Source organism: Anabrus simplex, chromosome 8 (genome assembly GCF_040414725.1).
Source record: "Anabrus simplex isolate iqAnaSimp1 chromosome 8, ASM4041472v1, whole genome shotgun sequence".
In the NCBI taxonomy this organism is placed as follows: domain Eukaryota; kingdom Metazoa; phylum Arthropoda; class Insecta; order Orthoptera; family Tettigoniidae; genus Anabrus; species Anabrus simplex.
The window spans coordinates 62,785,756-62,809,367 of NC_090272.1; the positions used below are offsets into that span (position 1 = coordinate 62,785,756).

Sequence of the window (23,612 nt, forward strand, 5' to 3'; positions counted from 1 at the left end):
AATCTCTCCTGCACTGAAATAATAACAATAATAATAGTACACAAACAGGAACTTCATTAGAAACTCTAATATTCGTCTGGAATTGGCACCAAGTTAAAATGAATCTAAATAATATGAAGCATATTAAAGGTGATGGTGATTATTGTCTTAAGAAGATATACAGCTGGGCAACCATCCTCTATTAACGCTAATCAGAGAGAAAAATGGAAGGGTTCCGACACTTCGAGAAATGAAGATATCGGCCAAAGGAAGGCAAGGGCCACAAGGGGCATGAAAATGAAAGACTCTCTAGGTCTCGAATGCCCTAATACCGTCGAGATCGGAAAAGAACAAGAGTTGACCAAGGGAGATCGGATAGGATAGATGAAAATGAGGAGCCTGGCACAAGTAAGTGAAAGCAATCTAAGGGACCCATGGTCGCTAATTCACACTCCTAAGTTAAAGTTAAGAGTCAGTAGGACCTCTTTTAGTCGCCTTTTACGACAGGCAAGGGATACCGTGGGTGTTATTCTACCGCCCCCACTCACAGGGGGTGCATATTCAAGGGGCCTCTCTCGCGTTTAACTCAAGATGAACTGAAATAGTAACTAAAACGACATGTAAAAACCTGAACAGGGCGTTTAATTAGTTGATGTGCGTAGTTAATTGGTCATTGATTAATGGTGGTGGAATTTCTGTGAATTAAAAGAAGAGTAACATTGACGCTTGCATACATAGCAGGCCTACTTTCTTGGCGATCTGGTGAACTTTTGGATCGTTTTGTCCATTTGCCCTCCAATAGAATGCTATATATTCTTCCATTGCACAATTTTGGTTCATATATCTTTCCAGTTCATCTGTTGGAATACGACCATTTTCAACGTCAGCCAACGAAGCAAACTTCTTTCATTACTTTTTCAGATTATTACATAGTCGTGGAGTTTGGTGACCCGGGAAGATTGGAATGTTCATCATTCATACACACCTTGTTCAGATCGTTTGACGCCATCTGGCTGTCTGCTCGTCAATTTCGACGTTATATTTTACTCTTGGCCTACTAGATGGTAAACAGAGTAAACCGAAACTCTCTTGGGCGTCTATAACCAACTAACCAACCGCATGGCACTACAGCCCTTGAAGGGCCTTGGCCTACAAGCGACCACTGCTCAGTCCGAAGGCCTGCAGATTACGAGGTGTCGTGTGGTCAGCACGACGAATCCTCTCGGCTTTCGGGACCGGGGCCGCTATCTCACCGTCAGATAGCTCCTCAATTCTAATCACGTAGACTGAGTGGACCTCGAACCAGCCCTCAGGTCCAGGTAAAAATCCCTGACCTGGTCGGGAATCGAACCCGGGGCCTCCGGGTAAGAGGCAGGCACGCTACCCCTACACCACGGGGCGTCTATGGCTGAGATTTAATTAATTTTATCGGGTAAACACCAAATGGGTCACCAGAGAACTTTTACATGCCGACATCGTACGACATGGAGTATCGAATGGACTTTTTTCCGCCCTTCAAAAGTCCGACTACCTCTTGGGATCCGGAGGCCGACACTCTACCATTGATTCACAGAAGCAGCTACTTAAAACAGTAATCACCACCTCCACTCCCTTAGTAGCCGCTCTTGCGTGGCATCTACTAAACCTCTGTGGGGAGTTCGTATGGAAATTATCCTGGCAACGTTTAAAGGCTTTGTACACCTATCTGCAGGCTACTTTTTGAATATGAACTTGATGCTTGGTTTTCGTAACAGAATGAAGAAATCAAACGAAGAGTAGCAATTATTCAAAAAAGATGAAATTGTGAATGGTTACAGGGGGCCAGGAAGGGATAGCCTACGTCACACCAAACCGCTGACAACCGAAATGTCCTCAACGACGGGTAGGCTGCCCGGTTATAGAAAAGCCAATCAAAATTTGACCGGAGTTTGATTGGCAATCAATGGAAATTCTAAGTTCCCAAGGAGGGAATTAGATGTTTTTCCACCAATAGAGCATGTTCATGCTGATTCTCCAACCAGTGCATGCAGTCCTTAAACTCAAGGGTGTCATTCTTTCATTAAATACATCTGATTAAACGTTTCAATGATAATAAATTGAAGTTCATGTAGAAGGTGCGATCTAAATGACGTAATATTTTGTTTTCCGTACTCATTAGTCTCACATATACACTCAAACTTATACCAATTTGGAACAAAGAACAAGTTAATTTCTGTCAATAAAATTACTCCAAATCCTGAAATAAATACTATTTTCTGGCTATTCTGGCTTTGTTCGACACCATTATTAACGAATCTACATGGCAGTGGTCACGAATTGTGCTCTTGCCAGATTCATTTCAATTTCAGATCGTCAAATGATAAATCGGAGCGAGTTGATCGGGGGTTAGGTTTTTTGCAACGCAATCAGAAATCAAAGTCGATGGACATTCAACTGATCTGCCACCGAGCTCGATAGCTGCAACCGTTTAAGTGCGGCCAGTATTCAGTATTAGGGAGATAGTAGGTTCGAACCCCACTGTCGGCACCCCTGAAAATGGTTTTGCGTGGTTTCCCATTTTCACACCAGGAAAATGCTGGGGCTGTACCTTAATTAAGGCCACGGCCGCTTCCTTCCCACTCCTAACTCTTCCTTGTCCCATCGTCGCCATAAGACCTATCTGTGTCGGTGCGACGTAAAGCAACTAGCAACTGATCTGCCATCAAGGAATGATTTTTTTTTTTCTAGTGGCTTTACGTCGCACTGACACAGATGGGTCTTATGGCGACGATGGGACAGGAAAGGTCTAGAAGTTGGAAGGAAGTGGCCGTGGCCTTAATTAAGGTACAGCTCCAGCATTTACCTGGTGTGAAAATGGGAAACCACGGAAAACCATCTTCAGGGCTGCCGACAGTGGGATTCGAACCCACTATCTCCCGGATGCAAGCTCACAGCCGCGCGCCCTAACCGCACGGCCAACTCGCCCGGTACAGATAGGTCTTATTGCGACGATGGGATAGGAAAGGACTAGGAGTTGGAAGGAAGCGGCCATGGCCTTAATTAAGGTACAGCCCCAGCATCTGCCTGGTGTGAAAATGGGAAACCACGGAAAACCATCTTCAGGGCTGCCAACAGTGGGATTCGAACCCGGTAAGGAATGATTTGATGGAACTTTCTGTAACAGGGCATTTGAAATCCAATAGAACTTCTCCAGTCTCGTGAAAAGTAAAAACCAAAGCTCCATTTCGTGAGAAATCCTAACAAGTTATCGGAGAGAAAGAACATTTTTAAGAGGAAAAGTAGAAAGCAAATAAAGAAGGCAGAGAACTATCGTATTCATGACATTCAAAAAGCGTATCACTAAATAAAGTGATCCTATTAGAAGACGATAAGCTTGAAGAAAGTGTATTGTGATGAAGAGCTAATAGAGTGCAGAAACAATAGCGACCCCACTCAAGTCCAGCACCGGGCCGTGTACGCTAACTGGAGGGGACGAGCATATATGTGTACTACTGTGCCGAATACCACCTACAACTGTGTGTGTGTTTGTACTTGTGTCAGTGTCTCAGTTATCACCAGCATCTTAAACAGCAAGCCTCCTCTCTGGCGAGGAAGTCCTTACCACACGGTAGGTACCCGAAAATTCATCATTTTGTCTTGTCTGTTTGGTTAGAGACCGTGCTTTTTGACTTAACTGTGTATATAAAAGTTCGAACTCAATTTTTAAAACAAACTAAACGATAGGACATAAAAAAACGCGATTAACCAATCAACTACCACAATCTCCATTTGCTAATGGTTTAAAGTCACACCAACTCGTATAGTTTTTGCGACGATGGGATAGGAATGGGAAGAAAACGACAGTCTGCTGTGAAAGTGAGAAACCACAGAAAACCATATTCATGGTTATCGATTGTGGAAATCGAACCTATCATCTACCGAAGGCAAGTTTACAGCTACATAATAATAATAATAATAATAATAATAATAATAATAATAATAATAATAATAATAATAATAATAATAATAATAATAATAATAATAATAATAATAATATGTGCGTGTGCGCGCGTGTGTAGCCGTAAGTCCCCTTTCTTGATACGGGGTCGATAATAATAATAATAATAATAATAATAATAATAATAATAATAATAATAGTAATAATTATTATTTATTTATTATTTACAGAGTTTACGCCCACATTGGAGCACTTAAATCAGACTACAACAAATTTGTCTTCCTTTTCTTCTCCCAAAAAGTCTTGAGTCTGGTTGACCTGGCTGTCCTCTCCGCATCCGTTATAACATATTGTTTCCTCTGTACAGTGGTCAGAGGAAGCCTGATGCATTTATTCTTCAAAATACTTTTCTCGCCTCTGTTTTCTATGGTTTGCATGGTAATATTCAACTCCTCCAAATCACTTTGGACTTCTTTAAACCAATTGTTTTTTGATTTACTATTCCAAAAGTAATTAAATAATTGTTTTAAAACTCTGTTATCACTTAGTCGAAATATATGACAAAAAAAAGGCAATTCTTCTTTTTCTCATCGTGTCTGTGATGGACTCACTTTCTCGATAGATAACCTCATTCGGCAACAATCTCCACTGTCCATCCACTTGATGTTTCTTGTTTATGATCGTCCTGAGTATCCTTCGATCAACTCGTTGTAAGCGTTCTGTTGTTGATCTAGTATTGAGTTTAAATAATGTTTCACAAGCATAAGTTGCTTCTGGTTTAATAACAGAGTTATAATGCCTAAATTTAGCATTAATCGAAAGACATTTCTTTTTGTACGTAGGCCAAGTTATCCGTTGTGCCTGCTTCAGTTTATATATTCTGCTCTCTATCGATGGTTTTTCATTGCAATTCCAAGTGAGATTTTCACCCAGATATTTAAATGTACTTACAATTTCAATTCGTTTATTATCATTTAATAATAGCTCTGAATTTAAAGTTCTGAAAGTAGGCATTATTTTTGTTTTATCATACGAAATTTGCAATCCAACTTTTTTCGCTACATTTTCAAGTTCTTCCAATTGAACTTTAGCCTCTTCGAAACCATTTGCCAGTATCGCAAGATCATCCGCGAATGCCAAGCAATTTAGTTTGATATTTTTTCCAATTTTGACTTTTGGAGGACATACCTTAGTCCACTCTCGCATGACCTTTTCCAATACACAATTGAACAATAATAGCGAAAGTCCATCTCCCTGGCGGAGACCTGTTGTAATTGCAAATGATTTAGATAACTCATTTCTGAATCTAACTTTAGATTGAGTATTCTTAAGAGTCATACCAATCAGGCTAATAAGTTTGGAATGTAGACCAAATTCCTGAAGGACATTCAACAGTGATTCACGATGTATACTATCATACGCCTTTTGAAAATCAACAAACGTAATAACTAAATTTTTGTTTCTAGATCTATGATGTTTCATAATCCATTTTAAACTGATGATTTGGTCAGGGCAGCTTCTTCCTGGACGAAATCCACCTTGATATTCCCCTAGTTCAGTCAAGATGTCCCTGTATTCTGTTATAGATAATCTTAGATAAAATCTTATATGTAATATCCAATAATGATACTCCCCAATAATTATTTGGATCAGATCTATCGCCCTTTTTATGCAATGGTTGAATTATTGCCATATTCCACTCCAGGCATTGTAGCAGTATTCCAAATATCTATAAGATGTTTATGTAGATTCTGAACGGTTTGGTCATTAGCATTCTTCCATACCTCTGCGACGATTTGGTTCTCTCCCGGTGCTTTATAATTTTTAAGGGAATCAATTGCTGCTCGTACTTGGCGGTGTAACCTTTTCTAAAAGTATCCTATATTTTGGATGTGTGTCATATTGCAGATATTCTGAAGGTTCCTCACTGTTAAGTAAGTTCTCAAAGTATCTAGCTAAAATTTCCGCATTATCTTGATTAGTATGTGCCTGTTTTCCATTAGTATCTCTCATTAGGAGTGTTGGGGGAGTATAATTAGTTTAGTATTGCCGAAATGTTTTATAGTAATCAATAATAATAATAATAATAATAATAATAATAATAATAATAATAATAATAATAATAATAATAATAATAATAATAATAATAATAACAATAATAATAGCGTATGGCCTCCGGAGAGGCCTAGTAGGCGACCTGCATGTCTGTGAAGATGAGAGCCCTACCTAGGATGATTTCTAATGTTGAATACGCCACACACACAAGCCCCCGAGCCATTGGAATTAACCAATTAAGGTTAAAATCCCCGACCCGGCCGGGAATCGAACCCAGGACCCTCTGAACCGAAGGCCAGTACGCTGACATTCAGCCAACGAGTCGGACAACGGGGTCGATTTTTAAATTAATTTCGTGTGGCTATTTCTAGCCGAGTGCAGCCCTTGTAAGGCAGACCCTCCGATGAGGGTGGACGGTATCTGCCATGTGTAGGTAACTGCGTGTTATTGTGGTGGATGATAGTGTTATGTGTGGTGTGTGAGTTGCAGGGATGTTGGGGACAGCACAAACACCCAGCCCCCGGGCCATTGGAATTAACCAATGAAGGTTAAAATCCCCGACCCGGCCGGGAATCGAACCCGGGACCCTCTGAACCGAAGGCCAATACGCTGTCCATTCAGCGAACAAGTCGAACAACGGGGTCGGTGATAGGGTGAGATGAATTTATATGGAATGTTTTACGACCGGATGCCTATCCTGTCACTAACGTCAGTTGAGGGACTAATGAAGATGAAATTAATATGTTGAGTGAAATTGGGTAAGGAGATCGAAGGAATCGGCTGTGACCTATGAATAGGAACTGTCCCGGTATTTGCCTGGAAGTGAAAATGGGAAACCGCAGAAAGACATTCCCAGGATAACCAACGGTGTGTTTCGAACCCACGCGTCTCCCGAATGCAGAGCTTGGCGTCATAGCCTTAGAGCATTAACACGGCATATGAAATAATAATAATAATAATAATAATAATAATAATAATAATAATAATTATTATTATTATTATTATTATTATTATTATTATTATTATTATTATTATTATTATTTTGTGTGGCTATTTCTAGCCGGGTAAGGCAGACCCTCCAATGAGTGTGGGCGGCATCTGCCATGTGTAGGTACTGCGTGTTATAGTGGTGTAGGATAGTGTTATGTGTGGTGTGTGGTGTGTGAGTGGCAGGGATGTTGGGCACAGCACAAACACCCACCCAGCCTCCGAGCCATTGGAATTAATCAATGATGGTTAAAATTCTCGACCCTGCCGGGAACCGAACCCGGGACCCCTGTGACCAAAGGTCAACACGCCAACCATTTAGCTATGGAGTCATTTCAACGCTACCATAGCAACTATTTAACACTATTACTATTGAAATAAATGAAATTACACACAACGTTTTCACTCCAACACTTCTTTACATCAGCCAATTTCAACATTAATAAAGAGGTAAGTGATTTTACACACTTCGATTTCTCTTTAAACTCTCCTTTCATTCAAATTCATTCTTTAACACGTAAATCTCCTATTGTTACAGACTTCATATTTAACACAGCTACTTACCATCAAGCACTCTTCTTCACTCGTGCTTCTAGAAGACTCGAGTTTCATCTCTTCACACAAGAGTTTCAACAGTCTAACAATTTTTTATCCTGACATTTGAACTGTTTAACACCCGATAAATTTTCTCTAACGCCCTCAACCATCAAAAAGCCCCGCTTTACTTGTTTCAACGTATCAATTTATTACAAACCTCACTTGAAGTGAGCAATGGAAACATCTCTTTACTAACTTTAATATGTATTAATACTCCATTTGGAATTATCAACTACATTTTTATTATTATTGTGACATTCGATCTATTTAAGATCCAAAAGTTTTCTCTAACGTCCTCAACCTCCACAGGACGCCACTTTACAAAATTTATGTTCTTATAAAACTACCAGTCTACAATTTGTTACCAATTTTTAAACAGGGACATTCATAAATTTATGATTTATGATTATTTGTATATTAGACTTTATTAAGGCTTCATTTTAAGAATATCATAACTATTGTCAACCTTTTCGCTCACCATTTGAAGCATATTTCCAACATAATCTTCATATTCATATGTAATTTAATTACAATCAGGTACCTGATTAATTATCTTTCAGATTGAGATTAAGGCTGAAGATGCCCTTAATTAAAGGGCAAAACATGTCCCTATAGTTTTATTTACAGATTTAATTCTTTATTAAAATCTCTTTTTATGTATTGAATAGGTGGAATAATTAAACTTTAATATTTTATTTGACTTCATTGTACATTTCAATACAGACCAAAATATGAGAATTATAACATGTAAAAGATAGAGTTACGATAATGTTGAAAACTTTGGTGTGGGAAGACTTGGGAGTAAGGATTCAAGTTGCTCGACTAATGTAAGTGGTACCGGTATATTCCGAGCTGTCTGCGGAGAAATGGCCTAGAATAACAGTATATGAATAAGCTTGAATGAAGTTTTTAAAAGTAGGATAGAACATATTATGAAGATAAAGTTTGAATTCGAGAAGATAAATTGGGACAAATATTCATTTATAGGAAGAAAAATTAGATACTGCAAAAATTTACCAAGGCACAGTAGATGGTCGATACATTTCCAACTTCTTTCAAATAATTTAAGAAAAGACTAGATAAACAATTCATAGGGAATTTACCACCTAGGTGACAGCCCTAAATGCAGATCAGTGGCGAATTATTAATTCATGGATTTATTTATTTATTTATTTATTTATTTATTTATTTATTTATTTATTTATTTATTTATTTATTTATTTATTTATTTATTTATTTATTTATTCTTTCTTTATCTGTTCACCCTCCAGGGTTGGTTTTTCCCTCGGACTCAGTGAGGGATCCCACCTCTACCGCCTCAAGGGCATTATCCTGGAGTGTGATACATTGGGTCGGGGGATACAACTGGCCAGTAACTCGCCCAAGCGGCCTCACCTGCTATGCTGAACAGGAGCCTTGTGGGGGGGGGGGGGGGGATGGGAGGATTGGAAGAGATAGACATGGAAGAAGGAAGGAAGCGGCCGTGGCCTTCAGTTAGGTACCATCCTGGTATTTGCCTGGAGGAGAAGTGGGAAACCATGGAAAACCACTTTCAGGATGGCTGAGGTGGGAATCGAACCCACCTCTACTCATTTGACCTCCCAAGGCTGAGTGGACCACGTTCCAGCCCTCGTACCACTTTTCAAATTTTGTGGCACAGCCGGGAATCAAACCCGGGCCTCCGGGGAAAGGCAGCTATTCACACTAACCACTACAGCACAGAGGCAGACATTTATTTATTTATTTATTTATTTATTTATTTATTTAATTTTTATTTATTTATTTATTTATTTATTTATTTATTTAATTTATTTATTTATTTATTTATTTATTGACAGAGTTAGCTTGTACATAGGATTTACATAGGCCTATATATAGTTGCTCGACACAACAGGAATAATCTGAGTATTTCACTCCAAACTAGTACATAACACAATGTCGGGCTGACTAGCTCAGGCGGTTGAGGCGCTGGCCTCTGACCCCAACTTGGCAGGTTCAATCCTGGCTCAGTCCGGTGGTATTTGAAAGTGCTCAAATACGTCAGCCTCGTGTCAGTAGATTTACTGACACGTTAAATAACTCCTGTGAGACTAAATTTCGGCACCTTGGCATCTCTGAAAACCATAAAAATAGTTAGGGAGACGTAAAGCCGATAACATTATTATTACATAACACAATATTCAACTTTCACCTTACAACTATTTAATACAATTTTCTTCACGAACACTGTGATGAGGTTCTAATTGTAAGCATATCTGTAAATGATAATCGTTTGTATGACCAGGATAATTTTACGTTAATGTGACGTGTTTTAATGAACATGTCTGCTTCATTATATGAAACATATTTTATGTTTATTAACATTCTTGCATCACATTTTCTTATGTCTTAAAATTGAGTTTATTTTATAAATAACTTTTGACCTGCGGGAGTCCGACTCGTTGGCTGAATGGTCAGCGTACTGGCCTTCGGTCCAGAGGGTCCCGGGTTCGATTCCCGACCGGGTCGGGGATTTTAACCTAAATTGGTTAACTCCAATGGCCCGTGGGCTGGGTGTTTGTGCTGTCCCCAACATCCCTGCAACTCACACACCACACATAACACTATCCTCCACCACAATAACACGCAGTTACCTACACATGGCAGATGCCGCCCACCCTCATCGGAGGGTCTGCCTTACAAGGGCTGCACTCGGCTAGAAATAGCCACACGAAATTTATTTACCTGCGGGAAACTCTCTTTACTATCTAATTTTCTTCTGCAGAATGAACATAAACTTAGCATGATAAAAGGTTACAACTCTATGCCCTCGTTCATCGACTCAACCTACTTTGTAATTCAAATTTGAAGAAATGAAAATTGTCTACAGGGTAATAATGCCCGTATGTTGTTGTTCTTTCCGTTGCTTTTGCATCATGTGAGAGGCTTGAGATATCGTCTCTTCTGCTCTTACAAGGAGAGGCTACAGCTATGGGGACAACTGATCTACATCGAAATTAAAGTGTCAGAAGGTTTGTGCCATTGGTCTTTATTTTACGACCGAGCTCGATAGCTGCAGTCGCTTAAGTGCGGCCAGTATCCAGTATTCGGGAGATAGTAGGTTCGAATCCCACTGTCGGCAGCCCTGAAGATGGTTTTCCATGGTTTCCCATTTTCACACCAGGCAAATGCTGGGGCTGTACCTTAATTAAGGCCACGGCCGCTTCATTCCCACTCCTAGCTCTTTCCTGTCCCATCGTAGCCATAAGACATATCTGTGTCGGTGCGACGTAAAGCCAATAGCAAAAAAAAAGAAAATTTATTTTACGAGAAAATGGCTCTTTAAATTCAACAGCCTTCATACTTGTTGGCAATTTCCGAGTGAGTAAAACTATGTAGTAGGCTACAACAGTGTTGTCCTTCTTGGCGGTTTCTGGCCTGGTTGCAGGTTTGCACAACCATCATTTTTATTTTAATTAAGTAGAGATTACAATAGTTCTTTCTGAACAGTGATTCATTCATTTAAAGCTCTCTGCATCAACACTCATAGAGTGTGGTTTCTGTTCAGTCCAGTGGAGTGTGAGAGGTACATATTTGTATTGCAACCAAACAACAGATTGCATTTTCCACTCATTCCTTACATGCGCACATCTCGCTAGCTTCTGCACTGCTGATGTCGTAAAGCTGTGTACAGAGAAACTGGTTTACAATTCTCAGGAGTATCCGTCAGGAGTGCATAGTATTGTTGCTGTTTTAATTCAACTGAGACTCAAGAAGTACATTTTCAAAATAAATGTAATGCTGAATTTGCTGATATAACCATTCGGCTAGCATTTAGTAGAAGAGAAAATAGAATTAAAACATTTAGGATGACCCACACCAGCACTAAACATAGAGAAGACTATACAGTTTACACATATATTCAATTCACCTGTTTATGATAAGCTTAATTGCATGCATGGCTGTGAAAAGAACAACTCATTGTATTGTTTTCTGTGCTTGTTGTTTGGCGGGGAGAAGAAGTGGACCAAAAAAGGAATGGCAGATTTAAAACATGAAGCAGACAGGATAAAGAAAAGCATTAAACCTTGAAGGCAGACATTAGAAATACTTTAAGTGTCCCTATTGTTTGGCAAATTGAGCATTGCTAAACAGTTAGATAGCGAATACAGAAAATTAGTATAGAGCAAAATTAAAACCGTAGGTTAAAAACAACTGATCCACTAAACAGTAGCTTTATTCACGATTTCATTCTAAAACAACTTCGCTTTATCTTATTTTCAGAACTTATGCAATTATAATAAACTACAGACACCTATAAATTACACCGCGAACCGCCACTAGCCACCCTATTGTACTCTCGACGAAAGTATTACGTGTAGCCTACTCGAATATGGAGGTTGTTTATAAAGTAATCAATAGACATACAGAAAATCCAATAACACCATCATTTTGTTCGTTTCATTTAACTTTAGGTCATGTAGGTTTCAAATTATCAATTTATATTTTAATATTTTTATCGAAAGTGGAACGCAAAAATGTGCCCGTATTTAAACAAGTTTCAACTTTAAAATGTTTCTCAAAAACCCATCATCTGATCAAATCCAAATTTGAACACAATATACATTGGGATGTTTTGTACATTGCTTATAATTTCAGAATTTTACTGTATGTTCCCAAGAAAAAAGTTGTCAGTGTTTTAAGGTAACTTTTTCTCGTCTTGAGGTAGTTGGAAAATTGCGTTCCTGGTCGCGTTGTTATCTTTATATACCCATTGGTTATGCTGTATGACTGTGAAATACGTAAATGAATTCACTTTCTTTATATCAGTTTGTATTTGTACTGGGTAGAATGACATGGATCAGTAGGTGGCAAGTGCAGGGAAAGTCATGCCTCGCCTCACTCAGAGTTGAAAATACTCGTACTCATTAAAGGTTGCAGATAGAAAATTTGCTTTGCTGTTTGCTTAAAAGTTCCTCCGGTATTTAAGCTTAATAGTTACCTGTGATTCGTATTCAAAGAAATAGGATTAAGGGGTCATGAAAAACGCTTCCCCATCAGTTTTTCCTTTCGGCCCTCCAATAACAATTTTAAAAATGCTTAATTTTTGTTTTTTATGTAGTTTGTGCTTTTTATACTTTTGTTGTTTTAGTTTTTTAAGTTTTTATTTGTGTATATCTAACTATTCACAATATATACATTGGTATGAGTCAGCTTACAATTCATCACTAGAAATATTGTCATAAATTTCTAATTCACAACAATTGCGTTCAGAATTAGAACTTTCAAGACTGACAACTGGCTGGACTTGAATCTCTTCAGGAAGGTGGTCATTTTCCCAATCTTCTTTTTCAAATGTATGGCATGTTTTATAATTATTTTTTTTCAGAGCTCAAGCATTACAGAACGTAAGGTTTCTTGACACATTCATGCTTTTGTGTCTTTTCTTCAGCATTTGTTCAGTTTATTTTTGCAATTTTGTTCTTAATAAAGGCCCATGTCAGTTCTGTACTGTTCCTTTCACAGTGAGCTACTGGCAGTGAGGTAAGGTCAACATCTTGCTTTAACACTTCAGTGATTTGTTCAATTTTCTTTTGAGGCATGCTGAAGTAGGGTTTACCTAGTTTATGTGCCAGCCTGACCTCTCTGCTGCTACAGTACCTACCACATTATTTCTTGAATTTTCACCCTCACCTTTCCTCCTATGAGTCAATGGAATTCCGATGTTGAGGATCAGCATGCAATGCTAGGTCAGTCCCTATTCCTAGGCCACAGCCAATTCCTTCCATCTTTTTATCCAGTTTCATTAACCATCATTTATTTCTTCTTCAATACCTCCTCAAATGAGGCTGTCATCAGGCCATAAAAGTATCTTCTCACCTCATTCCTGACCCTGTATCAGGAAAAAGGACTACAGGGTAGATAAACACACATAGGTATACCCAGATACATCAGGTAGGACACAGCTTTAGTTTCAGATGCTTAACAAGCAGAAATAGTATAGAAAATTTCTTGACACAAGAAAACTTATCCTTTCCATACTTACACCACTGATGAATTTTAATCAGATGTATAAGTCCAGATATAGTGCCTTCGTCTTTGAGTCTCCATGCCCTGAGTTTGATTCCCAGCTGGGTCATGGAAATTTAGAATTGTAAATGTTTCATTCCCCTGGCTCAGGAACTAGGTATTTATGTTGTCCCCAACATTCCTGCAACTTGCTCACCACTATTCACAGTCACAAAATCATGCAGCTTCCCATATGCAGCAGATGATGTCCATCCACATCAGAGGGTCAAAATTAAAGGGCTGCATCTCACTTTAAGAAAGAAAAAACTAACCTCATGCCACTACAGTCCTATGGGCCTTGGCCTACCATGCAACTACTGCTCAGTCCAAAGGCCTGCAGATTATAAGGTGACACTTTGTCATTGTGATGGATCCTTTCAGCTGTTATTCTTGGCTCTTTAGTCCAGGGCTGCTATCTCACCATCAGATAGCTCTTCAATTGCTGTCATATACACTGAGTGGATGTGGAACCATCCCTCAGATCCCTGACGGTGGTGGTTGTGATTATTGTTTTAAGAGGAAGTACAACTGGGCAACCATCTTCTATTAACACTAATCAGAGGAGAAAAAATGGAAAGGATCTGACACTTTGAAAAATGAAGGCATCAGTCAAAGAAAGACAAGGGCCATAAAGGGCATAAAAATGAAAGACTCCATGCCTAGAAAGCTCTAACACCATCGGAGTCAGAAAAGATCAAAAGTTGACCAAGGGTGGTCAGATAGGATAGATGAAAGTGAGGAGCCTGATACAAGAAAGTGGAAGGAATGCCAGAACTCAGCTAAGGGTCCTGTGGTCACAACCCACTGGTCGGGGGGGGGGAGGATGAAACCTCCATACTTACACTACCTGAGGCCGAGAGGTTGGCTAGACAGTAAGAGGAATGAAATTTAAGATAGAGAAAGAAGAAACAGAAATGAAGAAAGGAGAACAGAAACTCTCAGGCAACCCAGGGGACACTTTTTTAGAATGGCCCTACTCTGAGGCAATCCAGCATGGGTAAAACCCCCCTAGAGGGGGATCAGATCCCTGACTTGGCCAAGAATCAAACCCAGAAACTCTAGGTAAAATTCAGGCTCACTATCACCATACCATGAATTTGGCTACATAAAATTATTATTATTTTTATTTTATTTTATTATATATCCTAACAGTTTGAACCCTATTGTACATGAGTATATTAGGGTTATAGTCCTAATCAGTTTTCTTTTCAATTATTGGTCCTTGACACAAAATTGGGAAGCTAAATTATAGAAGATGTGGTGAATGAAATTAAGGAACTGTTTGTAACATGGTATAATGACTTTGAAAGTTCCACATTACAATTGTTTAGATGACACTCAAATTCGAATCTTGTCCTTTCAAACATGGCACAGTCAAACAGTAAATGGTCCACCGTTTATAAAGATCCACAAAAACACAAGTAATTGCCTGCAGTGTTAATTTTGAACCATTCAAAATGGCACTTAAACTTCCATGACCAGAGAGAAACTGAGTTAGAATGAATTCGGGCACTAATGTTTTGCACTAGAGCCGGCTATATATGTCAGAAAAAAATAATTCTCTTGTCACAGACCCTTTTGTATTTGAGGTCCAGAGGTTGTTCCACTGGCTTATTAGGTGTGTTTTGATTTGGGCTTTTGCATAGCTTGGGAGTGATTTGTTGTAGGTGATTTCTATGATGGATGAGGAGGCTGCATTTGCAAGGATGTCTGCTTTTTCATTTCTAGGAGAACCGGTGTGTCCTCGGATCCTGGAATGACATTAATAGCAGGCTATTTTAATGGATTATTTTATTATTTTTCAGGCCTTGAACACTGGTAAAACATGTCAACATCACTTCTTATCCTGATATCAAGTGTTCTGTCAGTTGCCTTGGCACACAAGAACCGTACTGACAAATATGATGACTACGGACACCATCACTATTCAGACATCCTTCTCCATGACAAGTACGGAGGACTCTGTAAGTTCCCATTAACCAGTTTTTGGTGTAATTAATTAAATTTCTTTGGTAGGTACTGAAGGACAAAATTAAGAGTTTTTGATTTTGATACATACACTTTGCACCTTTCACAATCCAAAGAAGACAACTGTATATGTCAGATTTCAAAAACAAGGTTTCTAAGATCAATGCTTCAGAAAACAAAAAGAGATAATAAGATCCATTAAGAGATCCAAAGGTAAGAAGAAGGGGGTAATTTTCCACATTGGTACCAGTAACATAACATGGTGATGTTTGGGATCTTGTTACAGCAGCAAAGAAGAAGTGTAAGGAAGTATAGATCTTTTTTTTTTAAGAATTTGTTTTATGTCGCTCCAATACAGATAGGTCTTATGGCAACTATAGAATAAGAAAGGGCTAGGAGTGGGAAGGTATCAGCCATGGCCTTAATTAAGGTACAGCCCCAGCATTTGCCTGTTGTGAAAATGGGAAACCATGGAAAACCATCTTCAGGGCTACCAACAGTGGGGTTCGAACGCACTATCTCCCAGGTGCAAGCTCACTGCTGCTTGCCCCTAACCGCACGGCCAACTCGCCCAGCAGTAGAGATTGTTGTCAGTGGGATATTGTTTAGGTGGGATACTGGATGGAGAGTGATTGGGGATTTAAATGAGACTATGGAATAAGTATGTGGGAAACTGGGAGTGAGATTTGTAGGTCCTAATGGGTCGGTAGGATATAGGGATCTACGCTCGGATGTCCTTCACTTGAACTGCATTGGTACATATAAGTTAGGGTGTTTGTTTAGAATTTTTATAGGGAGGTACATTCAGGGAAACGGGGTGGACCAGGGAGCAGTGATGACAGTATAGAAAGCATGAAGTCAACTAAGGATTACATAAAATTGTTAGTGTTAAGCTGTAGAAGTATTGCAAAGAAAGAAATAGAAATAAATAATTTGATAGACAGATATTTACAAGATATTGTAATAGGAACTGAATCATGGCTGAGAAGTGATATTTGGATGTGGAAATTTTTTCACAGAACTGGAGTGTTTATCACAGAGACAGGTTAGAAACAATCGGAGGAGGAGTATTTATACTGGTGAAAGAAGAATTTGTAAGCTACAGAAAAGTTAAGGATGAGGAACATGAAATTCTAGGTGTAAGACTCATCTCTAGAACCTCCGTGGCTCAGGCGGCAGCGCGTCGGCCTCTTACTGCTGGGTTCCATGGTTCAAATCCTGGTCACTCCATGTGAGATTTGTGCTGGACAAAGCAGAGGCAGGACAGGTTTTTTGTCCAGGTACTCTGGTTTTCCCTGTCATCTTTCATTCCAGCAAAACTCTCCACTATAATTTCATTTCATCTGTCAGTCATTAATCATTGCCCCAGAGGAGTGCTACAGGCTTCGGCAGCCGGCACAATTCCTATCCACGCCGCGAGGTAGGGGCTTCATTCATCCCATCCCTGACCCGGTCACTGACTGGAAAACAGGTTGTAGGTTTAAAAAAAAAAAAAAAAAAACTCATCTCTAAAGACAACAGGCAACTTGATGTTTTGGGGCGTACAGACCTGGCAAGGCTGGCACTGACTCTGATGTAGAATTATTTCATAAGACAATCAGCTATGTGGGGAACGACACAGAAAGAAACTTTATTGTAGAGTTTGATCTGTACTTTGCCAGATGCTAACTGGGAAGGCAATGCAAATGACAGAAAGCATGACAAAAAAATTGTGAATAATAAATAAGAAAAAGATGGAACCAACTAGAGGGGAAAATATTCTAGATGCAGTGCTGATAAAACCAGATGTGCTTTATAGGGAAACTGAAGTGATAGATAGTGTAAGTGATCATAAAGCTGGCTTTGTCAGAGTTAAAAATAAATAAACAGTTGGGAAACAGAGAAAATTAACCAAAAGAGAGTAGAATAAGTATGGTTTGAAAAGAACTGGAAGGCAAGAGACTAACCAAGGAAAAAAAAGATCACTCAAATAAAGTAGAACCTGGAAGGAATGGTGCCAAATCAAAGGTGAAGAAATATATATCTATGTAGATAGACAGAGATGCGGGGGTTCAGTTGGGCCAATACTCACCAATATTCAGTTCTAGTAGTTTGAAATGATTACTAAATAAGTACTGGAAGTTTCAAAACATGTTAGAAAGTAGTGGTATGCTCTGATACTCATGAACATTGAAGTAATTTTTCACCGAAATGGCCAGAAACTCTGGTAAATCTCGAGGATTTAAAACTGATTCATTTGCTCATAAAAATTTTATCAATAAATGAATAATAGACATCTATAGATTATTTAAACTGTTTAGGATTTTGCAATCATGAAATTACCAGTGTTTTATCCTAGTGTGGCAGTGGGTTCATGAGTTGGATTAGCGCACCTTTCCAAGATGCTGGCGGTTAGTGCACCTTTGAGACACCACTATGATCCTTCACCGTAGGGCAACACAATGATGGAGCACTTGTATTTATGTCTGCCTTTGGCTTTTATGAAAAAGTGAAGTTCCCAGAAGGAAGACCATAATTTAATTTCACTGATTGTGAATTTCTCACAAATTGTACACAATTGTGTTTATCCTCCAAGTCAATACTCAATATTACATCCAATTAAGATGAAATTTTAGATAGACATCTTTTGACCTGGCATAGGGTCATTCTCAGCAAAATATATATATAATAAACTAAAAGTATTAGACACACAATATGAAGTGCTTGTTAAAAGTTTTCCTTTAAAAAAAAAAATAATGAAAATTAAAAATATGAGGTAGTGGTTGTTAAAACAGTTTTTGATCTGGAGGCCTTATTTGTTGTAATATTCTCATTTTCCCCTGATGCAGTTCAATGATATCTGGACATTGTTGAATCAATTACTGTAATGTGTTCAGTCATAGGCTGACATATTTAGGTTGTGTTGAAGTTGATATCAGATATCACTGAACTACATCAGGGGGCAATGAGAATATTACAACAAACAAGGCTCCAACTCAAGAACTGTTTTAATAACCACCACCTCATATTTTTAATTTTCACCATGTTTTACAAGGAAAAACATTTTAACAAGTACAGTGCTTCATATTGTGTGTTTAATGTTTTTAGTTTATTAGATATACTAGTAGTTACCCACGGCTTTGCTCACGTGAATTTCATAATTTGATAATAGTAATTGTTCCTCGGCATTGTACTAAGACATTATTTGAAAATCCCTAAAGTATAAAAATTCGCCGAAATGCTGAGTTTCATTTACCCCAGAAACTCTTTGTAAGCCACGCTTGTGGTATTACCATTTGGGGCGAAGACGACCATTCGACATAAAACTGTACATGTGAGAAACAGTCTTCTCTCAAATCGAAAAAAATAATACATGTTTCTTTATTTTTAAAGGAGATTCCAAATACCTATTTCCACATCTGTAACAGTTCAGTTTTTAAGTTAGAAGTAACCTCATAAACATAATTCAACTCCTTATTTCCATATTTTCAACCCCCTCCCCACCTTAAGTCGACTTTCCAAAAACAAAATAATATGTGACTTTACTTTTACAGGAGATTTCAAATACCAATTTTCACGTCTTTAACATGGTACATTTTTTAGATACACTCATTTTAAGAATTCACTCCCTTTGTCACTCCTATTCACCACCCTTTAAGTAGATTTTCCAAAAACAAAAAACAAAAATATGACGTGTTTCTTTATTTTTAAAGGAGATTCCAAATACTGATTTTCATTACTGTAACATCTTCAGTTTTTGAGATATAAGCATCCATATAAAAGGTAAAAATAATAATAAGAATGCAAGCAGTTCGGGAGTGCAGAAAGTTATAAATAAAGCGAATGAGCGTAGTAGGGAGGGGGAGTAGGCGAAGTTTGAAGAGTAGGCCCGGATGCCAAACAGAGTCAAAGGCCCGATTGACATCCAGGCATACCAACACTGCGGACTTGCGAGGGCGAAGGAAAGTATGAAGAGATGATGTAATATGGAAAAGATGATCATGGGTAGAGAAATGGGAGCGAAATCCAGCTTGAGAGAATGGGAGAAGGTTTAAGGAGGTAAGATAATGGGAAATTCTGCGCTCTAGTATCTCTTCAAAGATTTTAGAAAGAATGCTTAACAGACTGATGGGGCGATAGGAAGTGATGTCAGAAGGGAGCTTACCAGGTTTAAGATATAGAAGAATATTTGCTTTACCCCAATGTTCAGGAAAGAAACCGGTGTAAATCATAGTAGTATAGAGTATACTGAGTAAGTCGAAGAGAAGGGGAGGAGATTCATGGACATGACGATACGTAATGTTATTAGAGCCAGGAGCAGTGTTACGACGATTGTGAAGGAAGGAACGAATATCAGCAGGAGTAATGGGAGTGTTAAGAGGATGAGTATAGTCAATGTCAGCATAGTGCGAGAAGGATGGTTGTAACTCAGGGCGATTGGGGTGGGCAAATTCGTTGATGAGTGGTTCTTCAGGATGATGAAAATTAGGAGAATAAGTGGGTGAGTAAACAGTAGCAAAATATTGGGCAAAGGTGTCGGCTTTCTCTTTGTCAGTGGTGGGGACAGTATTATGGTGGTGAATGGGGTATGTAGAAAGAGGTTTGGTGGTTTGAGTAAGGCGGTTAAGAGTAGTCCAGAATTGATGCGGGTCAGGAGTGTCAGAAAGATCAGTACAGACGATAGTCCATTGTTTATGACGATTAGCTTTGATATAAGAGCATGCATGACGGAGCGTATGTCTGTGTTGTAGTAAAGTGTCTGGGTCACGAATACGAACATATTCACGATATAAGTCATGGGCGAGTCGAAGTAATTGGAGTCCTTTGGGTGGAATAGGGGGTTTGAGTGGGCTATATGAGTGGCAGGGAACATGAAGGGAATCTGCTGTTACTAGAGCATGTTCTGTTTTGGTAACTAGAGAGAGAAGGGTAGTGGGAGATGTGGGGGAAGGGGAAACACGAAGTAAAGTAGTCATAGTTTGACGGTATGTAGTCCAATTGGTATGATTATATCGATGAGTAGGGGGAGGGCGGGGAGGGGGTATGAGTATGGGAAAGAAAACCGGGAATTGTAATAAGTGCAGGAGCATGATCGCTACCAAGCATGAAACAGGGTTCGATCTTAAGAATATTTGAAAAGGAAGGAGAAACTATGAGGGCATCAGGGGTGGTATTGTGTGCGGGTAAAATGGGGAAGAGGAAAGGAAAATGTATGCATATAAAAGGTAAAAGGTTAATAGAGAAAATGTCTGAAAAGCCTTACGTCTGATATGTTTTTGACATTTTTGACATGCTCTATTGGTGAAAAATATCTAATTCCCTCCATGGGAATTTAGAATTTTCCATTCGGAATTGCTAGGCGGGCAATAATTCCATTGTGGAGATTTATCTCCCGTATGCAGTTATCAGACTGTGCCTCTTATAAGGGCTTCTGATAACTTCACCTGCATACACCCCAGTGTCAGTGGGTAGGGTCTGACACGTCCCACTCTGATGAGTCTAGTGTCAGACCTAAGACGAAACGCTGGTTAATAGAGCAAACGCCTGAAAAGCGTATCTGATATGTTTTTGACATTTTTGACATGCTCTATTGGTGAAAAATATCTAATTCCCTCCATGGGAATTTAGAATTTTCCATTCGGAATTGCTAGGCGGGCAATAATTCCACTGTGGAGATTTATCTCCCGTATGCAGTTATCAGGCTGTGCCTCTTATAAGGGCTTCTGATAAATTCACCTGCATACACCCCAGCATCAGTGGGTAGGGTCTGACACATCCCACTCTGATGAGTCTTGTGTCAGACCTAAGACGAAACGCTGGTTAATAGAGCAAACGCCTGAAAAGCCTTACATCTGATATGTTTTTGACATAATTTTTGTGTAATAATACCAATATAATGGTCCGTTATTGGACATTATAAATTTTCCAGCTAACTCATTCTTGGTTGCCTGCGTTTTGCCCTCGTGTGCTAAGTGTCGAATTTTTTGGGTTTATATTGACTCTTTCTTCTATATACTGACCTAATTTGGAATTTAATGATAGATAGATAGTGGTCTGAATCCAAACCTGCACTCTTAGCAACTTTTACATTAAGTATCTCCGGTGCAGACTGTCTGCTTATAGTAACATGGTCAAGTTGTTTCTCCCCACAGATTGGATTTGGAGATGCCCATGTAGTATGTTTCCTGGGAAGTTTTTTAAGAATGTAGATTTTAGGACTATGTCATGTTCTCTGCATAGACTAATCAGTCTTTCTCTATTTGCATTAGTTCATCTGTGTGCAGGGAATTTGCCTACTATGGATTGATGATGATTTTTTTGCCGATTTGAGCATTAAAATCTCCAAGTAGAATTATTGTATTTTTGGATGGAATTTTATCCAGAGTGTTTGAGACTTCTTGCCAAAAATTTCAGTTTGTTCTTTCTGCATTCTGTTTTTCTCATTTGTTGGTGCATGTGTATTTACAATAGTGTAAACTTTGTTTACTGATTTAAAGGTTAGTGTTGAAAGTCTTTTGCTAATGGAATTAAATTCTAGTATTGAGTTTAATATGTTTTGGTTTACAACGAATCCTGTTCCAAATTGTGGTACATTCTTCATTACTCTTTTTCTGGGCTTTCCCTTGAATATTCTGAATCCTTCTGAATCAAAGTGATGTTCGTCAGTATATCTTGTTTCTTGAAGGGCTGTTATCAAAATACTTTGTTCCTTTATAAAATTTATGAAAGTTTTGAATTTTCCTATTTTCAAAAGTGAATTATTTTGAAGGGAGCCAGATAATTTATGCTTAGTGTTTAATTTTGCATCTTCCTTACTTAAGGCAGGTTTCAGGATGCTCCGACTCATCCTACGCATATTGTTGTAGGCCACCAGAATCCGAATGCCTACTTTTCATTTCCTTGGAAATGGGATACTGATTACACCCTGGGGTAAAATCTCTTACAAAGTGCATATCCACTGTTGATTGATTGTTAGGTTAGGGGAACAAGTCTGCTAAAGATTCTGCTCTAGGTTGTTAGCTCCAAGGAAGGGTTTTCAGGCGCACCTTTGGTGAACAGACCCTGACCACATAGCTGCCTGTTCCAAGACAGAAGCAAAGTGAATTTTTGAGTTGCCTCTTCCACTAGTTCTGCTGTACCGAGACCTATTCTCTCTGCCTTCACTACCGTTGAGGTCTTCACTGTAATCCCAGCAAGGAGCCCTTACAAGGTGCTATCACCCAGGCCAGGCGAACCTTGGTTTTTTAACGAGGTTGTTACTCCCCCCCTGCTCTTTCCTCATCACTTGCATGACAAAGCCCCAGGCGTGCGACCGGTATAGCGGGGTTTACTTATTTATTTATTTATTTATTTATTTATTTATTTATTTATTTATTTATTTATTTATTTATTTATTTATTTATTTATTTATTTATGGTTCATGTTTGTGGGTTACTGTAGTCACGTCCTAGTTCGTGAACCATGGGCAACGGCTGAGTGGCCTAGTAAGTGGTCCTGAGAGACGGGATACCAGTTGCTATGGAATGGGAGTGGGCATCCCGGACATATTCTGAGTCATGGCCCTCCTTGTGCTCAGGCGGCTAGGACTATACAATTCACCGGTGGTCCATAACCCATTAGAGGAGAGATTCTCACTTGGACTATCTGCAAATAGGGTAGCATCCTGCTTCATGAATTTACCGAGCTCAGAACATTTTAAGCAAGCCTCTGACCTATGGGAGAAATGGAGTCCCACTCCCATTTGACAGGCGAGGGACTCCTTGGAAACAACTTGGCAAACGAAATGGAATTCGATGGGGAGCTATCAACATTAATGGGGCTTATGGAAGAAAGAAGGTAGAACTGGCTGAGTCAGCAAAGAGGATGCATCTGGATGTGCTAGGACTAAGTGATATTCGGGTAAGGGAAGATAACAAGGAAGAGATAGGAGATTATAAAGTGTACTTGACGGGTGTTAGAGAAGGAAGGGCAGAGTCTGGTGTAGGGCTCTTTATCAGGAATACCATTGCACGCAACATAGTTTCTGTTAAGCACGTAAATGAACGAATGATGTGGGTAGATT

General features: G+C 39.0%; 1 protein-coding gene across 1 annotated transcript in view; it reads left to right on the plus strand.

Annotated features, from left to right (window-relative positions):
• Positions 1-23,612, plus strand: part of LOC136878782 (uncharacterized) — a 507,599-nt gene that overhangs the window by 473,001 nt on the left and 10,986 nt on the right. Inside the window, exon 2 of the mRNA XM_068228993.1 lies at positions 15,409-15,567. Coding sequence (XP_068085094.1) covers positions 15,429-15,567 — 139 coding nt within the window. The 5' untranslated portion in view covers positions 15,409-15,428. The remainder of the gene's footprint in view (positions 1-15,408; positions 15,568-23,612) is intronic.